This window comes from Mus musculus, chromosome 12 (assembly GCF_000001635.26).
Source record: "Mus musculus strain C57BL/6J chromosome 12, GRCm38.p6 C57BL/6J".
Classification (NCBI taxonomy): Eukaryota; Metazoa; Chordata; class Mammalia; order Rodentia; family Muridae; genus Mus; species Mus musculus.
This window is the reverse complement of record NC_000078.6, coordinates 38,598,960-38,625,094: the sequence shown is the minus strand read 5'-3', so window position 1 is coordinate 38,625,094 and position 26,135 is coordinate 38,598,960. Positions and strand designations below refer to the sequence as shown.

At 38.2% G+C, this 26,135-nt stretch overlaps 1 protein-coding gene and 1 long non-coding RNA gene across 9 annotated transcripts in view; one reads left to right on the top strand and one right to left on the bottom strand.

Moving 5' to 3' along the window:
- Dgkb (diacylglycerol kinase, beta) overlaps nucleotides 1-26,135 on the bottom strand; it is a 754,071-nt gene that overhangs the window by 9,145 nt on the left and 718,791 nt on the right. For all 8 annotated transcript variants that reach the window (XM_006515068.3, XM_017315019.2, NM_001361688.1 and 5 more), the window contains 2 exons: nucleotides 22,259-22,379; nucleotides 20,932-20,992 (listed from right to left, as the gene is read on the bottom strand). In XM_006515068.3, coding sequence (XP_006515131.1) covers nucleotides 20,932-20,992; nucleotides 22,259-22,379 — 182 coding nt within the window. The remainder of the gene's footprint in view (nucleotides 1-20,931; nucleotides 20,993-22,258; nucleotides 22,380-26,135) is intronic.
- The window catches only part of 4930428E07Rik (RIKEN cDNA 4930428E07 gene), a 61,713-nt gene continuing 46,151 nt past the window's right edge, over nucleotides 10,574-26,135 (top strand). Inside the window, exon 1 of the long non-coding RNA NR_045943.1 lies at nucleotides 10,574-10,759. This is a non-coding gene — a long non-coding RNA (RIKEN cDNA 4930428E07 gene). The remainder of the gene's footprint in view (nucleotides 10,760-26,135) is intronic.

Below are 26,135 nucleotides of genomic sequence, written 5' to 3'. Positions count from 1 at the left end.
CATTTGAAGAACATGCATGCTGAAATTTGTTACAATGGTCTGCATACAAGTTATCTAAGATATTAGAATGTTTAACCCAATTCAAAATATTTAAATTATGTTTGAGAGCTATATGTAGGAGGATGTTTATGCAGATGTCCACATAATTGCGTGGCTGGCAAATGTCCACATTTCTGTGGGGGGCTAGATGGTAAATGCTTATGGGTTTTAGCTATTTTTCTGTAACTTCGCACATGGTGAAGTTACAGAAAGTAACAAGTAGACATTGCTTCCTCTCAATATCTTTGAAGAACAATGTTTATCACACACACACACACACACACACACACACACACAAACACACACTGTCCTACTTTTACAAGGAGCTTTCCAAGAAAATAGCTAGTAGCAATTCAAATTTAGAAGTATAGAATATATATAAGCATCTTCCTCCTTTCCAGTACCCACCCAGTTCAAATCACTGTGATCCACAGCCTATGCCTCCTTGGTTTCTCTTGAATCTTCCCTTGCTAAATTCAGTTTGGTACTACCATATAGTCTAAATAATAAATGCTTGTAGTTGCAATAGCTCAGTGCAGTTTTTGGACTATGGGAAAAATAAATGAGAATGACTGTTGTGATAAGGCTTTACTTATGGAAGATGAATTTGAATTTCATAACATTCTCACATTATGAAATATTATTCTTCTCTTGATTTTTTCTTACCTTTTAAAAATGTGAGAACTATTCTTATATACAGCTATATAAAAAGTATCCTTAATTTGATGACCTTTGATGCAATAGTGAAAAATCCAACACTAAATTAGGAGTTATAAAGTGAAACCTTTTAATTTAAAATTATTCTATATGAAGTGATCAGTATTTGAACGAAGAAGACAATTTTTAGCAGTATATCTTTGCTATACTAAGTGCTAACATTCAGAATTTATTTAGTGAAAAATTCTCAATTGGAATGCATGCTAATAGTCTTCAAATTTGGTCATATATACATTGATTAAATTCAGCTTCAGTGAATAATGTTTTTAATTTATTCTCATGGCTCTGAACTAGGTTGAGCTTAATAATACCATGGTTCCTAAAATGTACCTCAGTAGGTTGCATATCCCTTTATAAATATTCTCTCTGTGCCTAGCCAAAATTTTCTCTTCTTGTTTCATCTCTTTAAGAGTTTATTATCACTGGATTTATTCATTTGCCTTAGAAATGAATGGAGTTTTCAGTGCAAAGTATATACCATAAACTATCTGTGGGTAGAGCTTAATTTAGCAATCACGTGGAACATTAAAATTTACCAAGTTTGAATCTGGAATAAGGTTGTATCCTTTCAAGAGTGGCAACCCCTTTGAACTTAAGCATGCGACAGAGTCACATGACAGTGGGGGTGGGGTAAAGTGCATACAAAATGTTCAGGTGGCAAGAGAAGGAAAGAGAGAAAAGTAAAGAGGAAGAAAGGGAGAAAAGGGGGGGAGAGGGAAGGAGAGAGATAGAAGGAGGGAGGAAGTCCGAGGGATAGGGAGGAGGAGATGGAAAGAGAGAGAAGAGGCAGAGGGGGAGGGGGAGGAAGGAGGGGCAGGAGGGGAGGGGAGGGGAGGGAGAGGGAGAGGGAGAGAGAGGGAGAGGGAAGGAGGAAGGGAGAGAGAGAGAATGAGAGAGACAGAGACAAAGACAGAGACAGAGTGAGAGGCTAAATCACAACAATTTTTTGAAACCCATTCTCAGCTTCATTATGATTCCATTTTCTGGAATGTTAACAATTTTCAAATTCAATGTTAAGTATTTAATAGCACCAAATTCAAAGAAGCGTTGTTAGCATTTAAGACAATCTCTATAAACGTAAAGATGAGATACTTCCATGCTGATGCAATTCACAGGAATTTTAAATACATATGAAAAAAAGAGGCACTTTTTTTCCTCCTGATGGCCATGAGCCATTTGGCCATGCTGAAGGAGAAATGGGTATATACCTAGATTTGGAATCTCTTTTAAGATATGAATTTTATTCTTCATTCAAAAAGTATTTATGGTCTTAATTGGTTTCCAAGAAAGTCAAAGACACTTTTAACTCTTTTTTATTATTCTTGTGTCTCTAGTAAGAAATTAAATCGACAAGTTTAATACTTGCATGATCAAGTCCTGGATCTTATGAGAAAACACTACCAACAACAGGATAAAAAGAAAAACATAAAAAAACTACTCTCTCCTGGGTGTAATAAAAATATACCCACAACTCACTTTTCATGAATTGTACTTCACTTCAAATTCCCTGTATGAATATGTATTCATATTCCCTGAATATTCCATATTCAGTTGTTCAAGATAACTCACAAATGTGGTTCCTCCTTAAGTGATGTGTTTTTCTTACCCTTCAAACAGTTTACTATTAAATGAGACAGATTTTCTTTGTTTAGGACTTCTTGTGGATAGCTCTGGAGCTATTTGTAATTTGATCTTAATTACATTCACCAATGAGGGGTTGTGAACATGAAATGAGGTGATTTCCTGTAAACCTTCTTCCCACCTCAAGTTGTAAAATGAAGGCTAGAGCCAGGGATTGGGCAGATTAAGGGAAGGTGGAGCTGAAAGGAGAGAGAGAAGAAGAAAGAGAGGGAGAGAGAGAGGAAGATGGAGGAGGAGGTGGAAGGAAAGCAGAGGAGAAGCACGTGGCCTGGAAAAACAGCAAGTTATAAGAGTCTCAGAGATGGGGAAGATAGTTATGTAGTGGTAGATCTACCCAATCTTTGCACACGACTTGCATTCATTAATGAATTGTTCAATTCATTGATTGAGTTGTGTTTTTATTGCTGGGGCATATTTGGATTAAAGAATTACTGCACCAAGGACTATGCTATTTCAGAATCCCTCTAATAGTTCTCCTCTTCTCTGTAATCTCTGACCATAAAGTCCAGCCACCATCATTTCAGCTTGCATCCCTCTTCCTCAAACACTTGCTTAGTTCAGCATGGTTGTTCATCAAAAGCTAAGTATCTTTTCTGTGGGCATCAAGTCCCTGCTGAGTCATAGGAATCACTTCCTTTGAACTACTTGCTTTGCTTACAGCTTTTTTCTTTCAGCTCAACTTCTATCTTGCCCTGGTTCAGATCCTGCGTGCTATACAGTTTCATGGGCTGCTTTTCTCTATAGGACTCTTTCCTCTAGGGTTGTTTATTCACTAGTCATCTTTTAATGTCCATTCTGCTTTGAAATTTTTGAAAGCTTTCCTGGTCTTCTCTCTCTCTCTCTCTCTATCTCTCTCTCTCTCTCCCTCTCTCTCTCATATTCTCTCCCTCTGTATGTGTAACATGTCTCCCTTCCCCTCTCTTCTCTTCTATCCTTCCTCTACTCCTCCTTCCCTTCCTTCTTAGCTCTTTTCTTTCTTCCTTCCTTCCTTTCTTCCTTCCTTCCTTCCTTCCTTCCTTCCTTCCTTCCTTCCTTCCTTCCTTTCTTTCTTTCTTTCCTTCCTTTCTTTCTCTCTCTCTCTCTCTCTCTCTCTCTCTCTCTCTCTCTCTCTCTCTTATTTTTTGATATTTTCATTCAGGTCTATATTCAAGAGTATATAGATCCAGTTGTTCTATTATGCTGACTTGGAATTACAGCCCAACAGTAAATATTTTAGCCAATTGAACTATTCCAGGTACCGTCATTCACAGATGTTATTTCATTATAAAATTAAAAAAATTTTTGTGTTCATGTGACTATTTAGGATGAGTATATCTACACTTACTTCAGAACTCGTCATGAAATTTTTCCTTTTCACTGTAAAACTTGTAATAAGAACACATGCTCCACTATGTTCATAGCAACCTTATTTATAATAGCCAGAAGCTGGAAAGAACCCCGATGTCCCTCAACAGAGGAATGGATACAAAAAATGTGATACATTTACACAATAGAGTACTACTCAGCTATTAAAAACGAATTTATGTAGTTATTAGACAAATGGATGGATCTGGAGGATATCATCCTGAGTGAGGTAACCCAATCACAAAAGAACACATATGATATACTCTCACTGATAAGTGGATAGTAGCCCAGAAACTTAGAATACCCAAGATACAATTTGCAAAACACATGAAACTCAAGAATAACAAAGATATGTCGTTCCTTCTTAGATTTGGGAACAAAATACCCATGGAAGGAGTTACAGAGACAAGGTTCAGAGCTGAGACAGACAGAAGGACCATCCAGAGACTGCCTCACCTGGGGATCCATCCCATAAATAACCACCAAACCCAGACACTATTGCATATGCCAGCAAGATTTTGCTGACAGGACCCTGATATAGCTGTCTCTTGTGAGGTTATGCCAGTGCCTGGCAAATACAGAAGTGGATGCTCACAGTCATCTATTGGATGCAACACAGGGCCCCCGATGAAGGAGCTAGAGAAAGTACCCAAGGAGCTGAAGGGTCTGCAAACCTATAGGAGAAGCAACAACATGAAGTAATGAGTGTGCTCTCCCCACTCCCCCAGAACTTGAGTCTCTAGGTGCATAAGTACCAGAGGATGGCCTAGTTGGCCATCAATGGGAGGAGAGGCCCTTGGTCTTTCGAAGACTATATGCCCCAGTATAGGTGAATGCCAGGGCCAGGAAGTGGGAGTGGGTGGGTTGGGGAGCAAGGTGGGGGGTCATAGGGGACTTTTGGAGAGAAAACTAGGAAAGGGGATAGCATTTGAAATATAAATGAAGAAAATATCTAATAAAAAAAGAAAAAAATTCTGGACATTAAAAAAATGTAAGCACCTTCATGATTGTATCATTACTACAGTGTTATCTTTATTATTAATATGAGATTCATTAATAAACACTTGACAAAGGATCATTTAAGTAAACCACTGATATTTTTTTCTTGGCTTCAATAAAATTAATCGGAGTTTCTTATTAATTTGTATTTAATGAGTTGAACATCATTATCTTATTTAAGGGTTCCATTACTAAGAAAAAAATGACATGTCCAAAATCAATTTAGGGAGAAAAGGGTTCATTTTGTTTTCCAGCCTTAATGTATCATCTAGGTAAGTCAGGACAGGGACCCAAGGAAGGCACCTGGAGGCAGAAACTGTAGCAGAGCCGGTGGAATAGTGTGCTTATGGGCTTGCTCCTCCTGGCCTGCTCAGTTTACCTGCTTATGCCACCTAGGATCACATGCCCAGGGTGGTACAACCTACATTGTTCTGGTCCCTCCCACATCAATCATTAACTATACCAGTACCCCAAAATTAAAAATACCAGTACTCCAACAGGCAAATCATATGCAGGGGTATTTTCTTATTTAAGACTCCCTCTTCCCAAATATGTCTGTTTGGTCCACGTTGACAAAAGCAAATAGTAGCCTCTTGTTTAATAATATTCATTTTGTTCACTCTACAGATGCGTGAGGATGGAGAGATTAATGCATGAACACTTAACTTTCTTACACCTCAAATGAAACCTGTGATACTGTGTTCAGCATTTTCAAATAAATAGAAACAGTAAATTATTAAATTCCCTACAGGTTACTTTTATTGAGTCATTAACTTTATTTTTTATTTGAATTGAGTAGGATGTCTATGCAACACTCATTCTTTTTTGGTATTAATACAGCTGATTAACTCTTTATTAAGAGGTTGCACTATACTAGTTTAATTCCTAATCTTAATACCTAAAATCAAAGCAAATGGAGCAACAGCTGGGCACAGAGCTGGTGATACATCTGATGATGATCTCTAGTTATGGGAAGAATTCCGTCCTACACATTAGTCTACTGATACCTGTTCAATAAAGCAATGTCTCTAATCTGAACCAGTCTAAAGGAAAACAATAGAATTTGACCTACATCAATGTTTTGATGCTATTAAGAGCTGATGCTTCTCGCATATCTGTCTTCTCTTTCCTCACTCACTACTATATCTAGAATTCTTTTATTACATGCAGTTCTTTTTCTTTTAGAGACTGCAGTCTTTTGTCAACATTGTACATTTATAAGGTGTTGCACAATGGGTATACTTTTCATTATGTTTCTTGCTATTACACATTTGTCCAGTTGGTTTTTCCAATTCTTATTGAAAAGTATGAAAAGGAGAGATTATTATTTTTAGCTAAATGAAACTAATTTCCAACACTGAACCCAACAACTCTTTCAAAATAAGTAATAATTAACTACTTTAATTATATTCACAGTGTTTAAATTAAAAATATTAAGCCAAAGATCTAGAGATAGGTAATTCTAACTATAAACAGAATTTGTGATAACTTTAAAATATAATAGGGCAATAAAAATTGTTTAAAAAATTTTGCCTGAGTCACAATCAAGTTTAATCAGTTTGGCATTAATTAAGCTCTAATAACAGAGTTCAGTATCTTTCCTAAGTAGTGTTATCCACTTCCCGTTCATCCAGTTTGAATTGTGCATATTACGGTGTCATCATCATTTTAAAACATACTGAGAAAATGACAGAACTGCAAAATTAAAATAAATGATTAATGGTATTTTTTTCATGCTTTATACTAATAGGTATTACTGGGCTTTTAAATTAATAGAGCTGTCAAGCAATGAACCAAAATGGAAATTATATATTCCAGAAACACCTAAAGATGACACTTTGGAATATTTTAAATCTTAATGAGGAGGTTCAATTGTTTTGTTCCCCTGTAACCACCACAAATTAATTGGAAATTAGTCACAACCAATGCCTTTATATCCAACATCCCCAAATGAAGAGACTAAGGTTTTATGCCTTGCTATTCTTGTTTAGGAGCCAGAATGCACATAGGCAGTAAATTGCATTGTCAATTACAAAAAACAACTGTTGTGAAATTAGGAAAAATTATGCACAGGTAAACAGAACTAATTAATGCATAAGTAACAAGGGAAAACATAAAATAATGCCCAGCTAAACACGAACTTGTCAGTCTTTGAAAAAAATTTAAGTTTAGAAATGTAAATTTATGCAAACTCTTTACCAATTAAGTCTTAGGTAAAGGATGTTTGTACTGTATTTAACGACTTTTGCAGCAGTATTTCTATTAACACCGTAGAATAGGCAATCTTCCCATTAAAGCAGCACCCTGCTTGTCCAAATGCTTTACATGTTAATTTTATATTCTTCCAAGTGTAAAAAGACTGATAATCATTAAATAGAAAAATATTGTATTTCTTTTAATAGGGAGTTACCACTACTATATTTAAATATTAGGCTCAAAGTCATTTCTTTTGTGATTTTGATATGTATGTGTGTATGTATGTATGTATGTATGTATGTATTTCCTTAACAGTGTCATAAATGTACATGGTGATTTTTGCCCCCTACCATTTGTAGACATCAGTGGCTATACTATCAGTGGACAAACTGAGGTTTCTTTCTCTTCCTCTAGCCTGTTGGTAGTGAGAGAATTGTGTGTAGGCCCAGTCCAATTTCTAGGCACATCAAAAATATTCACTATTTGCATTTTCTACTCATAATGTATGGATTATTCATTTTCATTCACAGCTAAAAATATATTTGCTCCTTGCTGGATTCCTTCCACCCCCTTCTAAAGTAAGCCATTAGAACCGTACAAGATTCTCTAAAACTAGTGTCTGTCAACTCAGGGAGTGCTAAGTTACAGTAGCTATATAACTTTTAGTGGGAAAATAATATTCATAAAAAACTCTCCAGACATTTGTTACTAGAAAAATTTCAGCCTGATACTTCAAACACTAATAGTATTTTAAGTTACTCAATTTAGTGTAAGACAATGATAAGATTCAAGCTATGCAGTTTTAGTTATAACTTTGATATCACTACTCTATTCTTGATAAATTCTGATGTGAGTTTTTTTAGGTTATTATAAAGAATATTCTGTCTTATTGTGACATACTGTGATTTTCCAATGAGTCTATAAGCAAATTCCAGTGGAAAACAACACAATTTTGCTTCTTGGATGCTGTGTCCAAATCTTGAACCTATGTCAGATTTTATCTGATCACAAAATCATATGGGTTTTGTCTTTAGTACTATCTACAATTATGGACAATTTGTTCTATATATGAAATAGAATGAAGTCATGGCAGTACACATCTTTCATCCAAGCCCCAGTAAGTCCAGGGAGGCCGATATCTGTAAATTCAGGGAGAGTCTGGTTCTACATAATAACTTCTAGGATAGCCAGGGCTATATGGAAAAATCCTGTCTCACAAAGCCAAACCCAACTACAAAATTCCTCAATCCCAATTCAACACCTAGGAAGGAAGTTTAACTGCATTAAATAAAATTTGTAACATATACCATGAAACCCTTACTGCCTCTTAATTTGTATCACTAAGTACAGTCAGTAATAATCTCAAAAAGCATCCAGTATTTATTTGTTATGTGTAGTAACTGGTTTCAGATAAGAAAGTTTTGGGCAGGAGAAATGGCCCAGAAGTTAAGAGCACTGCCTGTTCTTCGAAAGGACTCAGGTTCAGGTCCCAGAACCCACACTGATGCTCAAAACTGTCTGTAATTCCAGTTTCAGGAGATATGACACCTTCACACAAACAAACATGGAAGCAGAAGACCAATGTAACTAAAATTAAAAAAATAATTCATTTAAAAATTATAAGGAAGTCATTTTAAGAAGCCAAAGTAACTTTGATATCCAGAGGACATGGATCTGACAGCTGAGACCTTGGGCTCTGGCCCTCCTTCATTTTCCTCCAGTGCGATGGAGAGACACTTTCCTTCCAACGTAGCTTTTCCCTCTCTCCTTGCAGAAGTTCCATAAAACGTTGCTTTCAAGGAGTGAAAAGTATTTTTAACTTCTGACTGCATGCAATTTCTGCTAAAGTGCAAGAAAAGTTGACTATTTCAGTTGCAGATGCCAGCTTGCTCAAAATAACATTTAAAATAGTAAAACCTAGAATGGTTTTTTAAATAAAAACTGATGAAAAGTTGTTAACAAAATGGCCGAGATTCTGTCAAGCCTTTCTTAGAATTTCAAACTTGACTTTAGTCCTCAGGCTTGTGGGTCAGTGAACTTAACCAGTAGACCCAACGTTATATTTCAAAAACAAACAAACAAACAAACAAACAAACACCCTAAAATAACAAAAACTAAAGAAAACATATCTATCTGTGGTTTTGGTGTTCAAGTTTGTCCTGGTCTGTTCTTCTGTCCTAAATCTTTCTTGTGTATTGTTATTTTGACAAAAGGAGCTTCTTGGTGAAAACTGACTCCTATTGGGGTTTGACTTTAAGAATATCTGTTGTTTCTTAAACAAAACAAAACAACCCAAAGAGCTGGGAGTTTGCCTCAATTCATAAAGTGCTTGGCTAGAATGTGTGAAGGCCTGAGAGTGATGAGCTCACAATGCATATAACTGGACTCAGTAGCACACTCATGTACTCTCAGCTGTTGAGTGGTAGAGAATAACAAATGAAAATTAAAGGTCCTTCTTGGCTACATAGCCAGATGAAAGCAAACCTGGTTATAGTTCCATAACACCATGTTTAAGTAAAAATGAAAACAAAAAGTTAAAAGCAATATACACATATATACACATAAAGTACAACAGGTACTATTATGCTCTCTAATATGCTCTATGAAATGTCTATTTACATGATATTCTCAAATAGAGAGCAATTATACACCTCTCAACTTTGCATGGGCCTTTGAGAAGATCACTAAAACAACTCCTCCTTAAAATGGCTTGTGCTAAGAACAACTTGCTGAAGAAGCCTGATATAGCTGACTCCTGGGAGGCTATGCCAGAACCTGGCAAATACAGAGGCAGATGCTTGCAGCCAATCACTGGACTAAGCAGTGGGTCCCCAATGGGGGACTTAGAGAAAGAACAGAAGGAGCTGAAGGAGTTTGCCAACCCATAGGAAGAACATCAATATGAACCGATCAGACCCCTTAGACCTCCCAGGGACTAAACCACCAACCAAAGAGTACACATGGAGGGACCCATCGCTCTAGCTGCATATGTAGCACAGGATGGCCTTATTGGACATCAATGGGAGGAGAAGCCCTTTGTCCCTAGAGGACTCACTGCGCCAGTGTAGGGGAATGCCAGGGCAGGGAGGTAGGAGTGGGTGAGCAAGTGTGTTGGGAACAAAATAAAAGGGGGGCCCCTGGGAGGCCCTGGGGAAGAAAGGGAAGGAAAAGGGGCCAAATGTCAGGCCAGAGTTCCTGTGCTCTGGGCAGGAGGATGCAGGCAGAGCTGTCGGACACTTTTCCAGTCGGCCCTGTGTGAGCTTGCTTGATTGGGGGTGTGTTGAGAAGGGGCAGCCCCCGATTGGGAACCCACAGGTGACACCCTGTCACCCCGGGGTTATAGGAGAGAGGGATGAGGGGAGAAGTTCCCAACACTGGCGAGAGTGGCGCAGAGACTCTCTATGGTTTAAGAGCCTTATGAGAGAGAGAGAGAGAGAGAGAGAGAGAGAGAGGGGAGAGTGAGGAGAGAGAGGAGAAGACAAAGAGAAAGGGAAGAGGAGAGAGAAGTGAGAGAAGTCAGAGGTAAGGGAACAAAGGAATAAGAGAGTGAGGTGGGGACCTAACATCCCCCTTTATGATCTTCACTGTTGCTAGGTAACTGGGGAGGAGCTTAGCCTGAAGGTCAGAAGCTTGGACCATTGCTTATGTGACTATTAACTATGGTTCTCTTGTGGGGGCTGTGGGAGTCCGTTAGGCAGGGGCCAGAGTTCCAGGAGCATGAGGGTACGCCTACTGTGTAATGAAGGTGAATTATGACCATCGGGGTTCACACCTCAGCTCGACTGGAGACTGGAGACCAGCCTGCAATTCCACACACAAGTGGGTGAGCACCTTCATAGAAGCAGGGGGAGGGAGGATGGGAGAGGGGGTTTCTGGAGGGGAAACCAGGAAAGGGGATAACATTTGAAATGTAAATAAATAAAATATCCAATAAAAAAATGGCTGTGCCAACACCCTGCTTCAGGGCAAAGTCTCTGTGTGGCAGGGCATCTTCCTGGACTGCCTGCCTATTGTATAACCACACTTATCTTTTTCATCAGCTATATGCAGAAAAACTTTCCGAGCATATCATTTTCTCTTCTGAACCTTTTATCCTTTGGCAAATAAGTGTAAGGTGCATAAGACATAAGTAGCACAAAAAACAGGTTGTGAAAGTCTTATAATTGCCTAGTAACCTTCAATAGCACTAAGCCCGAAAACCACAGTCATAAAGTCTTCCTTATTCTCTATATCCAACAATCATGGAAATGTCTCTCTCTACAGAGAAATCTTCAAAGAAAAAATCCTAAGTTCTTACCTAAATCATTACTGACACACAGAAATATCTGATCTATTAGTGTTATCTGAATAGGTAAGTGAGAGAGTTAATGCTGTTATCATGAGCTATTTTCATTCAAACAGTGAGATAGACACTGTCTTAAATTGCCTACATTCAGGGATAAGGTGTGGAGAAAAAAAAAATGAATGAAAAATTTCAAAATGGGTAAGATTTTTTTTAACAGTTTTAGAGTATTTATAAGACTTGTTTAGTGGTTCTGTAAGAGATACGGAAGTGGAAAATATATCGTGAAGTTTCCAAGTCAGCAGATGGACACTTGTGGATGATAATATGCTGGGATGATGGAGGGAATTTAAACAGATCTCAAAACAGCCCGAGGCAATAAAACTTGATGCAGAGGGACAGGGTCCCTCCCTCAGAGGCACTACACTGTCCCTGAAAGTACCACAGACCCAGGGCAGAAAACTTGAGGCAGCTATCAGAAGAAGCTCAAAAGCAAGACAGTCAGACAGGGGAATAATTCAGAGCACCCACCTATCTTTTTGTTCTTGGCTTTCATCTAAAGACAACACTTTTATTTATAAAAGACAGGATGCACATAAAGTACATGTATAAAGGCTCAAGAGAAATCTTCTTTTACTCACTCATTGGGTAGAAATGAGAAACCTTCACATCAGAGAGTAGTGATGTGCCTTTTGTTCCCCCAAACACCAATGCCCCCCATCCTGATCCTTTTTCAATTGCATGACAAAGATAGCTACCAAAACTCAAAAGAGGAGAAACCTTCTTTGACAAAGAAATTACAGCCCCACAAGAATGAAGAAGAGTACTGTCTACATGAATCTCCCACACCCTCAGAGTAGGCTCCATTTTAAGTGTTCAGCATGGCTATTTCTTTTCTTGCCTGTTTGTTTTCTAAAGATAGAAAGAAAGAAGTTGGGTAGTTGGATGGGTAGGAAGGTAGGGAAAATTAGAGAGGAGATTAGGGAGGTAAAACTATGATTAAGATACACTGTATTAAAAAAAAAAACAGGAAAAAATCCAGGAAACTAAAGCCTTAGGTTTTTAGGTAGAGAAGGAACTCAAGAACCCCAAGAGCCAAACATGACTGAAGTCAAGAAGATGATGATCTTAGAAATCTATCCCATAAAGATATGGATTACTAGGCTGGCAGTGCTCACACAAGAGTCAAAGAGTTTCTAAGAAACTCCAAGTACCAGGCATGAGAAACCTTCTATTGAGTTATTGGCCAACATAGTTCAAGAGACACCCAAAATATTATAGGCTATCGCTCTAATTATTGGTTGCTTCCCAGAGGGTGACAGAAAATACCTATGGATAAAGACACCAAACACATTGGACACAGAAATCAGATGATTTGAGCTGGATCTGAACTAAAAGCCTCCTTTCTGAGGTCTAGCTTGTATAATACCAGAAGTTGCTATGGAAGAAGCCAGGGAATCTTTTGAAATCTTTAAAGTGATCATTAATCCTATGCAGCTGTGATGCCCTTAAAACAATAGTTAACACACTGAGAGAACTGTGCAGGTGCAATTGTGGTACTCATATCCTGGCAGTAACCAACACCTGTTTAATTGGACTTAATGTCCACAGGTTGAGAATGATGCCTACCACTGAACACCTAACCAGCTACAGATAGCCACCTATACTAAGATCCAGGATCCTAGAGGAGAACCCATGACTGTTACTTTCCTAACTGCATTCCAAATACTTCTTATACTCACAGAGAAATTTAGTTTTCACCCCTCATTAAGGAAAATTCACTTTGCAGCAGACAGAGACAGTTATAGAAGACTGTCCCAGTAGAGTACCTGGGAAGAGTAGAGGGAAGGGAAACTATAATCATGGCATCTTGCATGGGAAAATAATTTATTTCCAATAAAAGAAAACAAACAAGCAAACTACAGTCAAGATTATGGAAAAGCATGCTAACCCCTCGTACTGGAAAGCATCAGGAAGAGGCTACAGCATGACTGACAGCTTTCTTGGAAACCAGAGAACCTCAAAATAGAAAATGTGATTTCGGGTACAGCACAAAAGGAAGCTGAAACACCAGGAAATCTCTTAAGAACTCCTACAGTCCGCAGTGGCTGGTCTCAGTGTTGGGAGGATTATTTTATTATTTATTTCTTTATTTCTTTCATTTATTCACTTTACATTTCAATGTCAACCCCCCTCCTCCCTGTACACTCGCATACAGATCCTCGGGGAAGGGGATTTGGGCTGGGGAGTGATCAGGTGCAGGGAGAGCAGAGAAGAGAGAAAGGAAGTCACTGGTGGGCTAGGGATGGGCTTCTCTAGGAAGTGCCAGACACCTGGGACATGGGGAGGACCCAGACTGACTATGGGGGTGACTCTACTGATACTCCTAGCATTGTTGTATGTGGATTCCACTGCTCTGGGTATATGGATATATGGATAGCTACTTCCTTTATCCAGCCAGGACACCCAGTTGAGGGATAAGGACAGTAGCCTACCCACAAAACCCTCTGACCGAAAATGTGACCCACCTCCAAGTTGTCCAAGGATAGAACAGAGACAAAGGAATTGGCTAACCAATGACTGCCCTAAATTGAGACCAATCTCATGGGTAGGAACCAATCCCTGACAATATAAATGATATTCTGTTATGCTTGCAGACAGGAACATAGCCTCTCCTCTGAGAGGCTCCACCCAACAGTCAACAGATACAGATACAGAGACCCACAGCCAAACATTAGCTGGAGCTCAAGGAGTCTTGTTGAAGAATTGAAGGAAAGATTGAGGGACACAAAGAAGTCAAGGACTCCACAGGAAGACTAACAGACAACTTACCTAGACTGTTAGGGACTCCCAGAGACTGAACCACCAAGCAAAGAATGAACACGTACTGGACCTACCTCCCTACATATATAGCAGAAGTGTAGCTTCTTCTTCATGTGGGTCCTCTAACAACTGGAATAAGGGCTGTACCTGAATCTGTTGCCTGTGTGTGGTTTCTGTTCCCATAACTGAGCTGCCTTGTCTGGCCTCAGTCAGAGAGGTTGTACCTAGTCCTCCAGCGGGAAGGTATGAGAAGGTGATAGAGTGGGGGGCTTCCCCTCCTTAGAGGGGACGGCAAGGGAGAATCAAGGGAATGTCTGTGTGAGGGGGGTGCTGCGAAGATAATTTAACACTGTGACAATGATACTGAATTGTACTCAAAGGAGAATAAAGAGACATTGAATTTGGGGATCATAGGAGTCATAGCTGTACAAGAGTGGTGCACAGTGTTACTAGGAGCAGCGGTGTGATTGATGACTTTGGTTAGATTGAGAAATATAACTCAATGACCATTATCAAATAATGATAAAAATGCTATTTGACAAAAGGTGTCCCTCTGCTATAAATGACACAGTTTAGTTACTGTCTTAGTCAGGGTTTCTATTCCTGCACAAACATCATGACCAAGAAGCAAGTTGAGGAGGAAAGGATTTATTCAGCTTACACTTTCCATACTGCTGTTTATCACCAAGGAAGTCAGGACTGGAACTCAAGCAGGTCAGGAAGCAAGAGTTGATGCAGAGGCCATGGAGGGATGTTTTTTACTGGCTTGCTTCCCCTGGCTTGCTCAGCCTGCTCTCTTATAGAACTCAAGACTGCCAGCCCAGAGATGGTCCCACCCACAAGGGGCCTTTCCCCCTTGACGACTAATTGAGAAAATACCCCACAGCTGGATCTCATGGAGGTACTTCCCCAATTGAAGCTCCTTTCTCTGTGATAACTCCAGCCTGTGTCAAGTTGACACATAAAACCAGCCAGTAGAGTTACATTGGAAATCAAAATGGGGCAAGCAGGTTTCAAGGGCAGAATATAGAGGGGCTCAGGAGAGCATTCATTTCTAAATGCTTCTAAGATGATTTGATGTCAGCTATGATTGTAATGAACATTCAAATTTTAACTCTTGCCATTTCACCACTCAATTATGATCTGTTCATGACTTTCTATTCTCTGCAATATGGAAGAAAGTTTCAGCAACCTTTTCTTGTCCTTAATCATAGAGAAAGCAGCAAGATTATGTCATATTAAAATTCTATGGGCATCATGCTTTATGAAGGTGTCAAAGGTAATGCCTAATACACTACTATTAGCTATCAAAATTTTACATCCTTTACAGAAGACAGTCTTCAGGATATGCCCAATAAATATACAACCAATAAAACAGAAGTAACCAGAGAAGTTTAAGCTTCATCATACCAGGAAACAGAGGATTTAATCTTTAGAGATTGGGAAAGTATTCCTTTCATGATACATTCAAGCTCTTTGCTTTGAGAATATAATGAATAAAGATAACTCAAAATAACTTTAACATGTATTTAGATATGAAAATATGTGAATGAATTGCTAGCCAAACTACATTATGTTCAGTGAAAGAAGATTTAGTAGAAAGCATGTTTTAAAATGCTATACTACCCCAAGAAGTATTTAAGAAATTTATAAATTCAAAGTTTACTTGGTACTGGCAACCAAATTATGCAGGAAGAGGAGTTTTGTATCCTGAGAGTACATGGAGGACCAAAGTGATGGCCCATGACTACAGGAAATTTATGTCTACATAGGGGTGGTGGTGGGGGGAATGACTGTACTTTTAACGTGATGTGGTTGGTGCTATCACAGGCAGCAGATATGGAGCTGATGTTTGAGGGAGTGGGGAGAAAGAATGTGTGTGTGTGTGTGTGTGTGTGTGTGTATGTAATTGGACAGATAATGCCTGCAACAGGCTCTGTGGAGGAGAAATAGCAAGGACTGTCCCAAAGAACAAGTTGTGCCCATTGTAAGGAAAGGAAGAAAAATTTATCCAGAACCTTGTGCAGTACATGGAAAAGAGGAAGTAGAAGAAAAAACTATTGAAAAGAAAACGTAATGTGTGTTCATCCAGAAACCCATGAAAAATTCTAAGAAGATAGGGTTATAGTGAAATTATGTTTCACAGTGAACATATTAAGGAGAATAATCCAGGTAAATGAAAAGGGGACAACAATTGGGATGGGAGCAGGAGTAGGTGTAGCCTTTCTCTAGAAGTCAGACATAGAATGACATTTAATGGGGCAAGTTTAAGATGGTGGCTGTAGTTTTGGAGAGAAAGGAAAAGATTGAAGACATGGTATTATGTAATTAAGTGGATGTATTTGTTGATTTAGGGGATATTAAATGTGATGTACAAGAACTCAGATTTCCAGCTCTGGAATAACTGGGTGATCCGTGGTCCTACCTGCTCAAAATAATGCAGAAGAGCAAGACCCATTACTATTTATAAAGGGGAGTGTGCAAGAAATCAGGTACCCAAAAAAGGGGGGAGAGAGCCTGTAGAGACCATATCCAGTGGATAGGCATGGCCCCTGTTTGAGGGATGGAGTCACCCACCCATCTCAAAAACATTAATTCAGAATTGCTCCTGTCAAAAGGAACTCCAGGGACAAAGAATGGATCAGAGACTCAGGGAAAAGACATCCAGAGACTCCCCCACCTAGGGACCCATCCCATCTGTAGCATCAAACCCAGATGCTATTGTTGATGCCAAGAAGCACATGCTGACAAGAGCTGGGTATAGCTGTCACCCGAGAAGCTATGCCAAAGACTGGCAAATACATATGCAAATGCATGCAGCCAACCATCAGACTAACTGTTGGACCCCAATGAGGAGTTAGAGACAGGACTGACTTAGCCACCCCAAAGAAAGAACAATATCAACTAGCCAGACCTCCCAGAGCTCCCAGGGACTAAACCACCAACCAAAGAGTACACCTGGAGAGACCCATGGTTTCACCAGAGGATGGCCCTATCTGGCATCAATGGGAGGAGGATTCCTTGGTCCTATGGAAGCTCAATGACAGAGTGTAGGGAAATGTTAGGGAGGTGAGTGGGAGGGGGTAGGTGGGTGGGGGAGCACCCTCATAGAAGCAGGGGCAACAGGGGAGGGGATAGGGTTTAAACTGGGAAGGTGGATAACATTTGAAATGTAAATAAATGAAATAACCAATAAAATAAATAAAAGTCTATCAACTGCAAAAAGTGGGGCATATCAGGTGCACAGATAGGAAAGGAAATCTTGATGGTCACTGCCTGATCCCATTGTTCTATTCAATCTTCCTCCACTTTCTAGGCTGCCCTTTTCCTTACATGAATGCATGGCTAATAAAGCCAGTATGTACTATGTGCTCAGGAGGAAAAGTTAGAAAGTAAAAAGAGGCTGGAGAGTCCAGATTATAGGCAGCTCGTCCAAACCATCCATGTAAACGTGTATTCTTGTCTCCTGCTTTAAATATGTTTACTAAAAGGATGAAGACATTGGTACTAGGCTAAAACCCACTCTTTGTTACTGTTGTTAACACTAACATATTATGATCACAGGGATATTTGACTGTTTCTAAGTGGGAGAATTTAAAAAGTCATGAAAGGAATTATAAAGTAGGAATTTAAATTTCTCTTTTTTGCTCTTCTTGATATTTGTAATGCAGCTCTGGTACAATTTATAAATAAACATTACTTTGATTTTTTTGACATTACTTAACATTTTTCATTCTGATAAAACATTCAACCTATTTTAATGCCATTTTAATTTCACTGCTGCCAGGAAGATTTTCATTGTTAAACAACTATCACTACAATCCATTTCAATAATCTATATTTTCTTGATTTTATAAAAATTATATTAATTGATTTAAGACTCAAGACATATGCATTTTTTGCCCTTCTCCACCATCTATGCAATTCAAAAGAAAACAGACCTTCTGGTTTCTCTAAAATTATAGCTAGAGAAACTCCTTCATAAATCGAATATCAGCTTATGGATATTTAAATTTAGCAAAGAATTTTAACATTCTATAATTTCTTATGTTCTGTAAGAAAAACATTGAGCTATTTTATTGAAGGAAAAAACCCTCTCTCTAGTTAAGCTATACAACTGCTAAGAATATTAAATATTCTCTTCAGTTAAAATAAAAATTTAAAGTTCAAAGTCCCATGTGGTTCTAGGAAAAGTAGAATATTCCAAAATTTAAATTAATAGTAATAAACCTCAGAGTAGTATAGTTCTTGGCCCACTGTAAGCTACAATAAATGTTTTAAATGAATAAGTACATTTATAAAAAGAAATTCAAATTTAAATTGTATAAACTTATTAATTTGACAATTATAGATCATAATAATTAGTAAATGAAGTGAGTATCCTGCTACTAATTGGAAGAAAAGCTCAAATCAGTGTCAGAAGTGCTTATGGTAGTAATTTAAGCCTATTCTAAAAATTTAATTAAATATCTATAGACATAGTCCTTGCAGAGCTAGAAACCAAAGCTAAGTGCCTTGCACTAGACCTTACCCAGGAGAGCTCTCCAAGCACCCAGGACTTTGTCACTTTGGGATGGCTGTAGGAAGAATAAAGAATTTTCAGCCCCCTGGGGTCCAGCTGCACGGCTTTAGTCACTACTCTGCTATAAACTAGTACTGTAGACTAAGACATAATGTTTTAGTTTTCCCTACTCAGTGAGTTGATTCATAAATATGGAGTTAAATGCAATGTGTGTGTGTGTGTGTGTGTGTGTGTATGAGAGAGAGAGAGAGAGAGACAGAGAGAGACAGAGAGAGACAGAGAGACAGAGACAGAGACAGAGACACAGAAAGAGACAGAGACAGAGAGAATTAGATCTACTGATCAAGTATTTTGATAACTTTATATCTGGACATGTGAAGGTCTTAGAGCATAATGTATCAGGGGTCTTTATTCAAGACCACTGTGTCATCTGAAAGACTGCAAGAAGTCTGGTTCCACTCTTTTTGCTTTATTTTTACTTATTCTCTTGTGACCACGACTCAATAATAATGGTCTTCAATTAAAAGTAAGAGTACCAGTGTTTCCATGACCATTGCCATCCTACCTAATAAAAAATGCTCACCACCATGACTACAAATTTACCATAATTTCTACCATAAACATCATAACTACTACTATTGTTTTCTCATGTATCATCACCATTATCATCATTCTGTTACTATTAACATTCCAAACATCAATGCTATCACCAAGAGCACAATTGCCACCACCATTAGTGTGCTTGCTGGTTTTGTATCAACCTGACATGATCTAGAGTTATCATAGAAGATAGTCTCAGTTGAGAAAATGTCTCCACAAAATCAGGATGTAGTCAAGTTGATAGAGCATGTTCTTAGTTAGTTATTGATGCAAGTAGGCCAATCCCATAATGAGTTGGCAGTCCTGGGTCTATAAGAAAGCAGGCTGAGCAAGCTATAGTGAGAAAAACTACTAAGCAGCACCCCTCCATGGCTTCTGCATCAGCTCCTACCTCCAGGTTCCTGCCCAGTTTAAGTATCTATCTTGGATTCCTCAATGGGCTGTGACTTAGGCTATGTAAGCCAAGTAAACTGTATCCTTCCAAGTGGCTTTTATTCTTGGTGCTTCATCACAATAGTAACCTTAACTAAGACAATTGTAATTCTAACAATGACAACACTTAATGTCCAGGAGACTATAAGTGTGAACATAGTAGTGCCATTCAGAGAGTCTAAAGAATACCAGATGAAGCACAAATGCGTAAAATCTAGTAAGTGAAAGAAGAAAAATAAAGGATATTTGTAATTTACAGTGAGAGATAGAAGAAAACACTTGAAAACCAACAGTCAGATGCTGATGGGAAACTGGATATCTAGACATAGAAGAATAAAACTAGATTCCTGCCTTTCACCTTATAAAACATCAATTTTAAATATATCAAAGACATTAATATAAAGACACAAAACTCTGAACCAGATGACGGAGAAAGTAGGGCAAATACTTAAAGATAAAAGTTTTGGCAAGAACTCCATGGATAGATAGGACTTTCATTATTCAGGAAATAATGTCAACAATTAACAAATGGGAATTCACAAAATAAAAATGTTTCTGAACATCAAGAGAATTAACCAAAGAAACAAAAATATATCCTACAGAATGAGAAAAAAATTGTTAGCTGCCCAACTAACAAGTATTCCCATCTGGAGTATACAAAAATGTGAAGATAACTAAACAACAACAAATTAAACAACCCAGTGAACAGATATGTTAATGAGATGAACAGATTTTTTTCAAAAGATGAAATATTAAGAGTTAATAAACTTGAAGGAAAAAAATCATCCAAACACTGTCCTTCAAATAAGTGCACATCAAAACTTTGAGACTCTATCTTACCTCCATGAGAATGGCAGTTATCCAGAGAATTACTTTATTTTATTATCTAGAGCATATTAGGCTCTAGTGACTGTAAGAAATGTTCAGAAACAACAAAGCTATTACTTAATAGTACATCAGCAGTTTTTTCTTTCATATGTGTCAAAATCCCATAACCAGTTTTCTTATTACATGTTTGAAGATTAATCCTAAGAGACTTAAGGGACATTTTCTCAGGACTTTGCTTTGTCTCGGAGTTTACAGTTGGTCTTTGGTATCTGAAGTTAGGCTCAAGCATATATTAAAAAGGTGAGTCACTGACAGGAGTGGACAGTGCTTCCAAACTGAATGCAATAACTTCTCTATATAAATAAAGAGGAAAAAGGGGATTGCTAAGTAGTTCCTAGAGAAGACAGGACAAAAAAAATAGATACTGGGATAACATAGCCTTAGAAATACATGATCTCTGGAAAGCAAAAACAATACTGGTAATGATTCTCCTCCATTTGATACTCACTGTGCATGGGGTCTGCATCCAGGGCTCTCCATCAATCTGCATTGGCAGTGACTTGCTTGTTCTGGAGAAAAAAAATCACTTTAACTATAATGCTAAAATATTTAATATAACAGATTATCCGTAAAACATAAGATGATAAGTCTAAGGAAGGCAAATATGATCACTGCTGACCTCTTCTGAAAGGGGGATTTCATTAACTATTAATAAACACTGAAAGGTTCCTTGGTCACAAGAATGTTAAAAGCTTCCTGGTAAATGTGGTGACATAAAGAATAACTCAGAACGCTAAATGAAAATACCAAGGTTTGTGTTCAAAGACACTATGAGAATTCCTAAAACCAAAGAGCCTCCTTGTTGACCCTCTCATTTCCACCACCACCACTGACGATTCTACCACATGCACTGCAAACCTTATGAAAACGTGTTGGGTATCTAAGACGTTCTAGAACCAACACAGTCACGAAATAATATTTAATGTATCTGCATCACAGTTTGTTGTTCTATTTTGTTCAGAACACAGTCTATGTTTTGCTATGGATGAAATATTGTAAAAAAATGCAATCGTTGGAAAGTTTGGCATGAATCTATTTGTAATTTAGGTTTCCAAGAACAATGCTCTGCTGTAGCACATGAGAAAAGTGTAACTTAAGAGATCAGCAGTAGTTTGCTTTGTTTCTCTCCTTTGGATAATTTGTGTAGTAAGTTCTACTGTGCTTCAGTAACTTGAGCTTGAATGAACACAGGGGTAGATTAAACTCACATGTTAGTTGGTGCATCCATAGATTATGACTGAATTGGAAATATCACCCGCAGAATCATATGTTAAATTGTAGCACCCTAGCAGACAGTTTGGGAATTTCTACAAGCTTCAGTAGGTGGGCCTGGTTGGAGAAAGTTGAGCGCTGGGAGTAGGTCCTTGTGAGTATGCTGTCCCTCGCCTTTCCCCTCTCTTTCCTTCCTGGCTGCCATGATCCAGCCACATATCTGCCATAACCTTTCCACATAATGTGCTGACACTCATCTACCCTGAGCAAAGGAAACCCATCCTCCTATAATATGTTTTCTTATTTCTTTTTGTCACAGTTACAAAAATATAACCAAAACACCATGGTAATAAATAAGAAATTACATTCTATAGAACCTGATAGGAAGTAGCTGTTAAGACTGTAAAATGAACTAATTTCTATCATTTTGAAATCCATAATAAATTGTAATCATTGATCAGTTGAAACAAAGTAAGATATCACTATCAGTTATCTTACATCCTTTTGTTAATTTCGTATCATGTCATGTCAAAGCACACTGTCAATTAGAGCTAAAGAACCACCTGATAACCACAGAGGAGCACTGAGCCAGCCGCCGGCCCGCACTTTTCAGGCCCGTGTAAATTTGGCCCATTTCCATTGCTCCTTCCAAGCCAACGACCTCCAGCAGCTGGTCACTCAGATCTGAAACAAAACAGAAAGGTGGTCAATTACAGTGCATGCACATGTCCACAGAAATAACACTGTATCTTATGGAAGTATATAAGCCATATCACAAAGTGTCTGTCTTGAAAATCAAAAGCAACAAAAAAATGCTGTACTTCTCTAAGAGTTAGTATAACTAATCTCTGGGGCTCTATGGAACACTATTTGCTGTCAGCTTATTCTAAAACAAGTAGGAAGAACAAACTCAGAGCCAAATAATACCAAAAGAAACATACCAGTAGTTTCTAACATCAACAAACTTGATGTTATTCCACATGTATACATGGAAGAGCTATACAGCCCACATCACACATTTGGCAGCAAAATAAGCATTTCATCACTATAAATACAGCATACAGATTTGCTGTTAGACATGATTTTCTTAAATTCCTCAAGCAAGAGACCTTGGAGATCATGGAGTTGAAGCTTATTTCATAGGCTATCAAGATGGAGTCTTATTTTATCAAGTGGCTTGTATACCAGGTAAGTGTTGAAGTTAAAGAAATGATAGAAGTTTTTGGAAATATTTCCTCAGGTTAAGGAATATATATACTCTACAAAAATGATACTTAAGATCAGATAAGACAACTAGCATATTGCAAACATCATCATTTTATTATTAATAGAAACGCCAGAAAGGCACTGGAACTTCTAGGTGCCACCATTTTAGTATCTATTAAGCATATACCTCAAGGCAAGCCTCATCAATACCTCTTCTAAACCAACACAAAGAAGCTGAAATTCACAGGTTCACTTTTTAAATCTTCACATACCAAGGAAAATGATAATGGCAAAGTTGAAGCCGCTCACTTTGAAGTATAAACACTGTACCCTGGTATTATGCTCAGGAGATGCATACCAATATAGATGCATTTCTTGCAAGCATTGCACTTTGTAAGTCACAGGTTCTTTTAAAGGTTTGTAGTCATTCAGAAAGCAGCATGTCTCCTCCAACCAGGTAACTCTCAGGGTAACATGCCCCCACACTTTGAGAGTGTATTAGCTCATTTATAGAACAGAGTGCTGAGATTCTGACAGGATGCTTATACTGTGGTGACCACACATTTGCCTTTTTATTTTTATTTTTGTTTTTTTCTTTCTTTCCTTCTTTCTTTCCTTCTTTCCTTCCTTCTTTCCTTCCTTCCTTCCCTCCCTCCTTCCTTCCTTCCCTCCCTCCCTCCTTCCTTCCTTCCTTCCTTCCCTCCCTCCCTCCCTCCCTCCCTCCCTCTCTCTCTCTCTCTCTCTCTCTTTCTTTCTTTCTTTCTTTCTTTCTTTCTTTCTTTCTTTCTTTCTTCCTATGTGTACACATGGTAGCCTTGAACTTGATATTCAGACAAGGATGGGTTCAAACACAGATATACTCTTGTTCTGCTGAAATTAAAGGCACATGCCAACATGCTCAGTGTGGTATTCTTTGTTAAGTTCTTGGTGTATTTTGTAGCTGTAAATAAATAATTTGGTACTGTTTTAATGGCAAAAGGAAGTCTGGAGGAGGTGGCACACAGTGGGAAGCCACAGTGATTACACAAGATAAATGCTTGGCAGCTCCGTAAAGTCAATGTTAAACTTGAGGAGAAGCAAATGTGTTTGTGTGGGATCCATCTTGTACAGAGAGCTTTCACTCATTACTAAGGAGTGTTTGATAGCTCGGAGTTCTGAATTCTTAATGACTCATGTTCAATGGGATTCAACCACAGTGAAGAGCACTCCAACCCCCCCAAAACTAGACTCCTGATCATTAGAAAGTGTAACAGCAGCACTTAAAACAAGAATATATGGCCAAACTAACGTATTATAAACTGAATGCTAAAAGAATGTCATTTAAAATTTTTTACACTGTAGTTGCAGCAGGAAGCAGTCCCAAATAAAAACAACCTTTCAGCTATAGAACCTGCATCACCAAGCTATGGCTTAGATTCGAAACCATAGGGCATCCATCTTTCTGCTTTCACCCTATTTAGACTTGTTTCTCAGAAGCTTATTCTCTGTTTTTAGCTTTAAATTTCTATTGCCAAGAACAGATGGACAGGGAATAGAAACATATTCTTTCAGCTGTAGCCGGCACTCAAATGTGCTTGGCTTCATAGTTTGGGTGTTAGTGTTCACATGTCTTAGGTATATGTCAACCAGAAAGTGGCATCATGGCAGGTGCTGAGAGCCCAGATGTGTGCAAGGTAATAGAAAGTGCATCACACAGAAGGAACATGGATTTGGGACTGTGATTTGTACTGCTCAGCTCCAAAATAGGTAAGACTTTATGCATTTTTTTCTAATGAGCTAAGACTGGGAACTATTCTACAAATGAGGCAGTTTCTCACAACAGAGCTGATCTGTGAGCCCTAACTTTTCTATGAATCACAGGGATTTGTCTACACCCACACCATATTGCTACTGTCTACCACCCTCCTGCTGATTTTCATCTTTAATTTGTCTTCTCCATGGAAAAAATACCCTGCAAATCAATTCTACTGTTAATAATCAGCGGAGAAGATATATCTAACAAATTCAGAGGAGTTGGGCTTTTATATTTTCATGCCCTTGTATGAAAAGAGTTCTCTAGGAACTGTAGAATATTGAGGATCACAATCAAGGATAAATACATACCATATTCCTTTTACTTAGGTATTAGGAGGAAAGAAAAGGCATAGCAAAAATCAAAACCCAACAACTTTGCATTTGAGCTGTAAAGTTGGCTCCCATAATATGATGGAATTTTGGTGCTATGTGACCCACTTGTCTGCCTGTGATCATTGAGATTAAGATTTTGGCTGATTTGGACAAATAATTTCCATCTGTATATTGTCGAATTTATTTCTGCTTATAGTACCTTTTAAAACATTCAAGATTTCTTCACCTCGAATTTAGCCAAACTGTAAGTCAGGATGTCCTTGGCAATTGATTGCATAGTTTAGAAGAGTCGTAACAAACTGTAGCTCATGAGCAAAATCCACTGCATTGTCTCTTTGTAAGAGTAACACACACAAACACAAACACACACACATAAAAGGAGTGCAAAATATTTAACAATAATATACTGTGTCATGAGAACTATGTTAAATTTCATTGTTGGTAAGCCAATTTTCATAATTACTTAAGTCCTGTGGTGATATAGCACTCCAAAGACAGGATGGATGAATTCTGTGTCAGGAACAACATGGATCCCAAAAATGTTCACAGTATGGGTCTTTATGAGAATGTTTGTCTACCTCTGCTTAAGAGAAATATTAACTCTTTCAGATCAAAAACGTTTCTGTTTTAGTTTGCTGTTAGAGGTATCAATGATGTCAGTGGCATGGAAGGCATAACAACTGGACACACATGTCAGTATTCACATCCATGTGGCCCCCAGCTGTTTCAAACCATGGTGTCAAACCACATTCATGTGATGTAAGGTTTGCACGATCCATTTGCTAAATATAGATTTATCATAAAACAGCAGTGTTTCCAATTTATATCAAAAGCAGTAGGACAGCTAGCATGCTCCTTTATGCTCAGTCATTAAATTCTTGTTCACTTTTCCAAGTGTAAAAAAAAAAATCAACTCAGAGACATGAAGGCAAAATTATGGCCAGACCTAGAGATCTAGGTGAGTCACTCTTTCTGGATGTCTTGTTGAGCATCAAGTAATCCCAATGGCTGGTGAAATGGCTCAGAGGGTAGAGGCAATTGTTTCCAGCCCTGATCTGATCACCTATGTTGGAAACCCTGAATCCATGGTAGAGAGAAATGCAAATT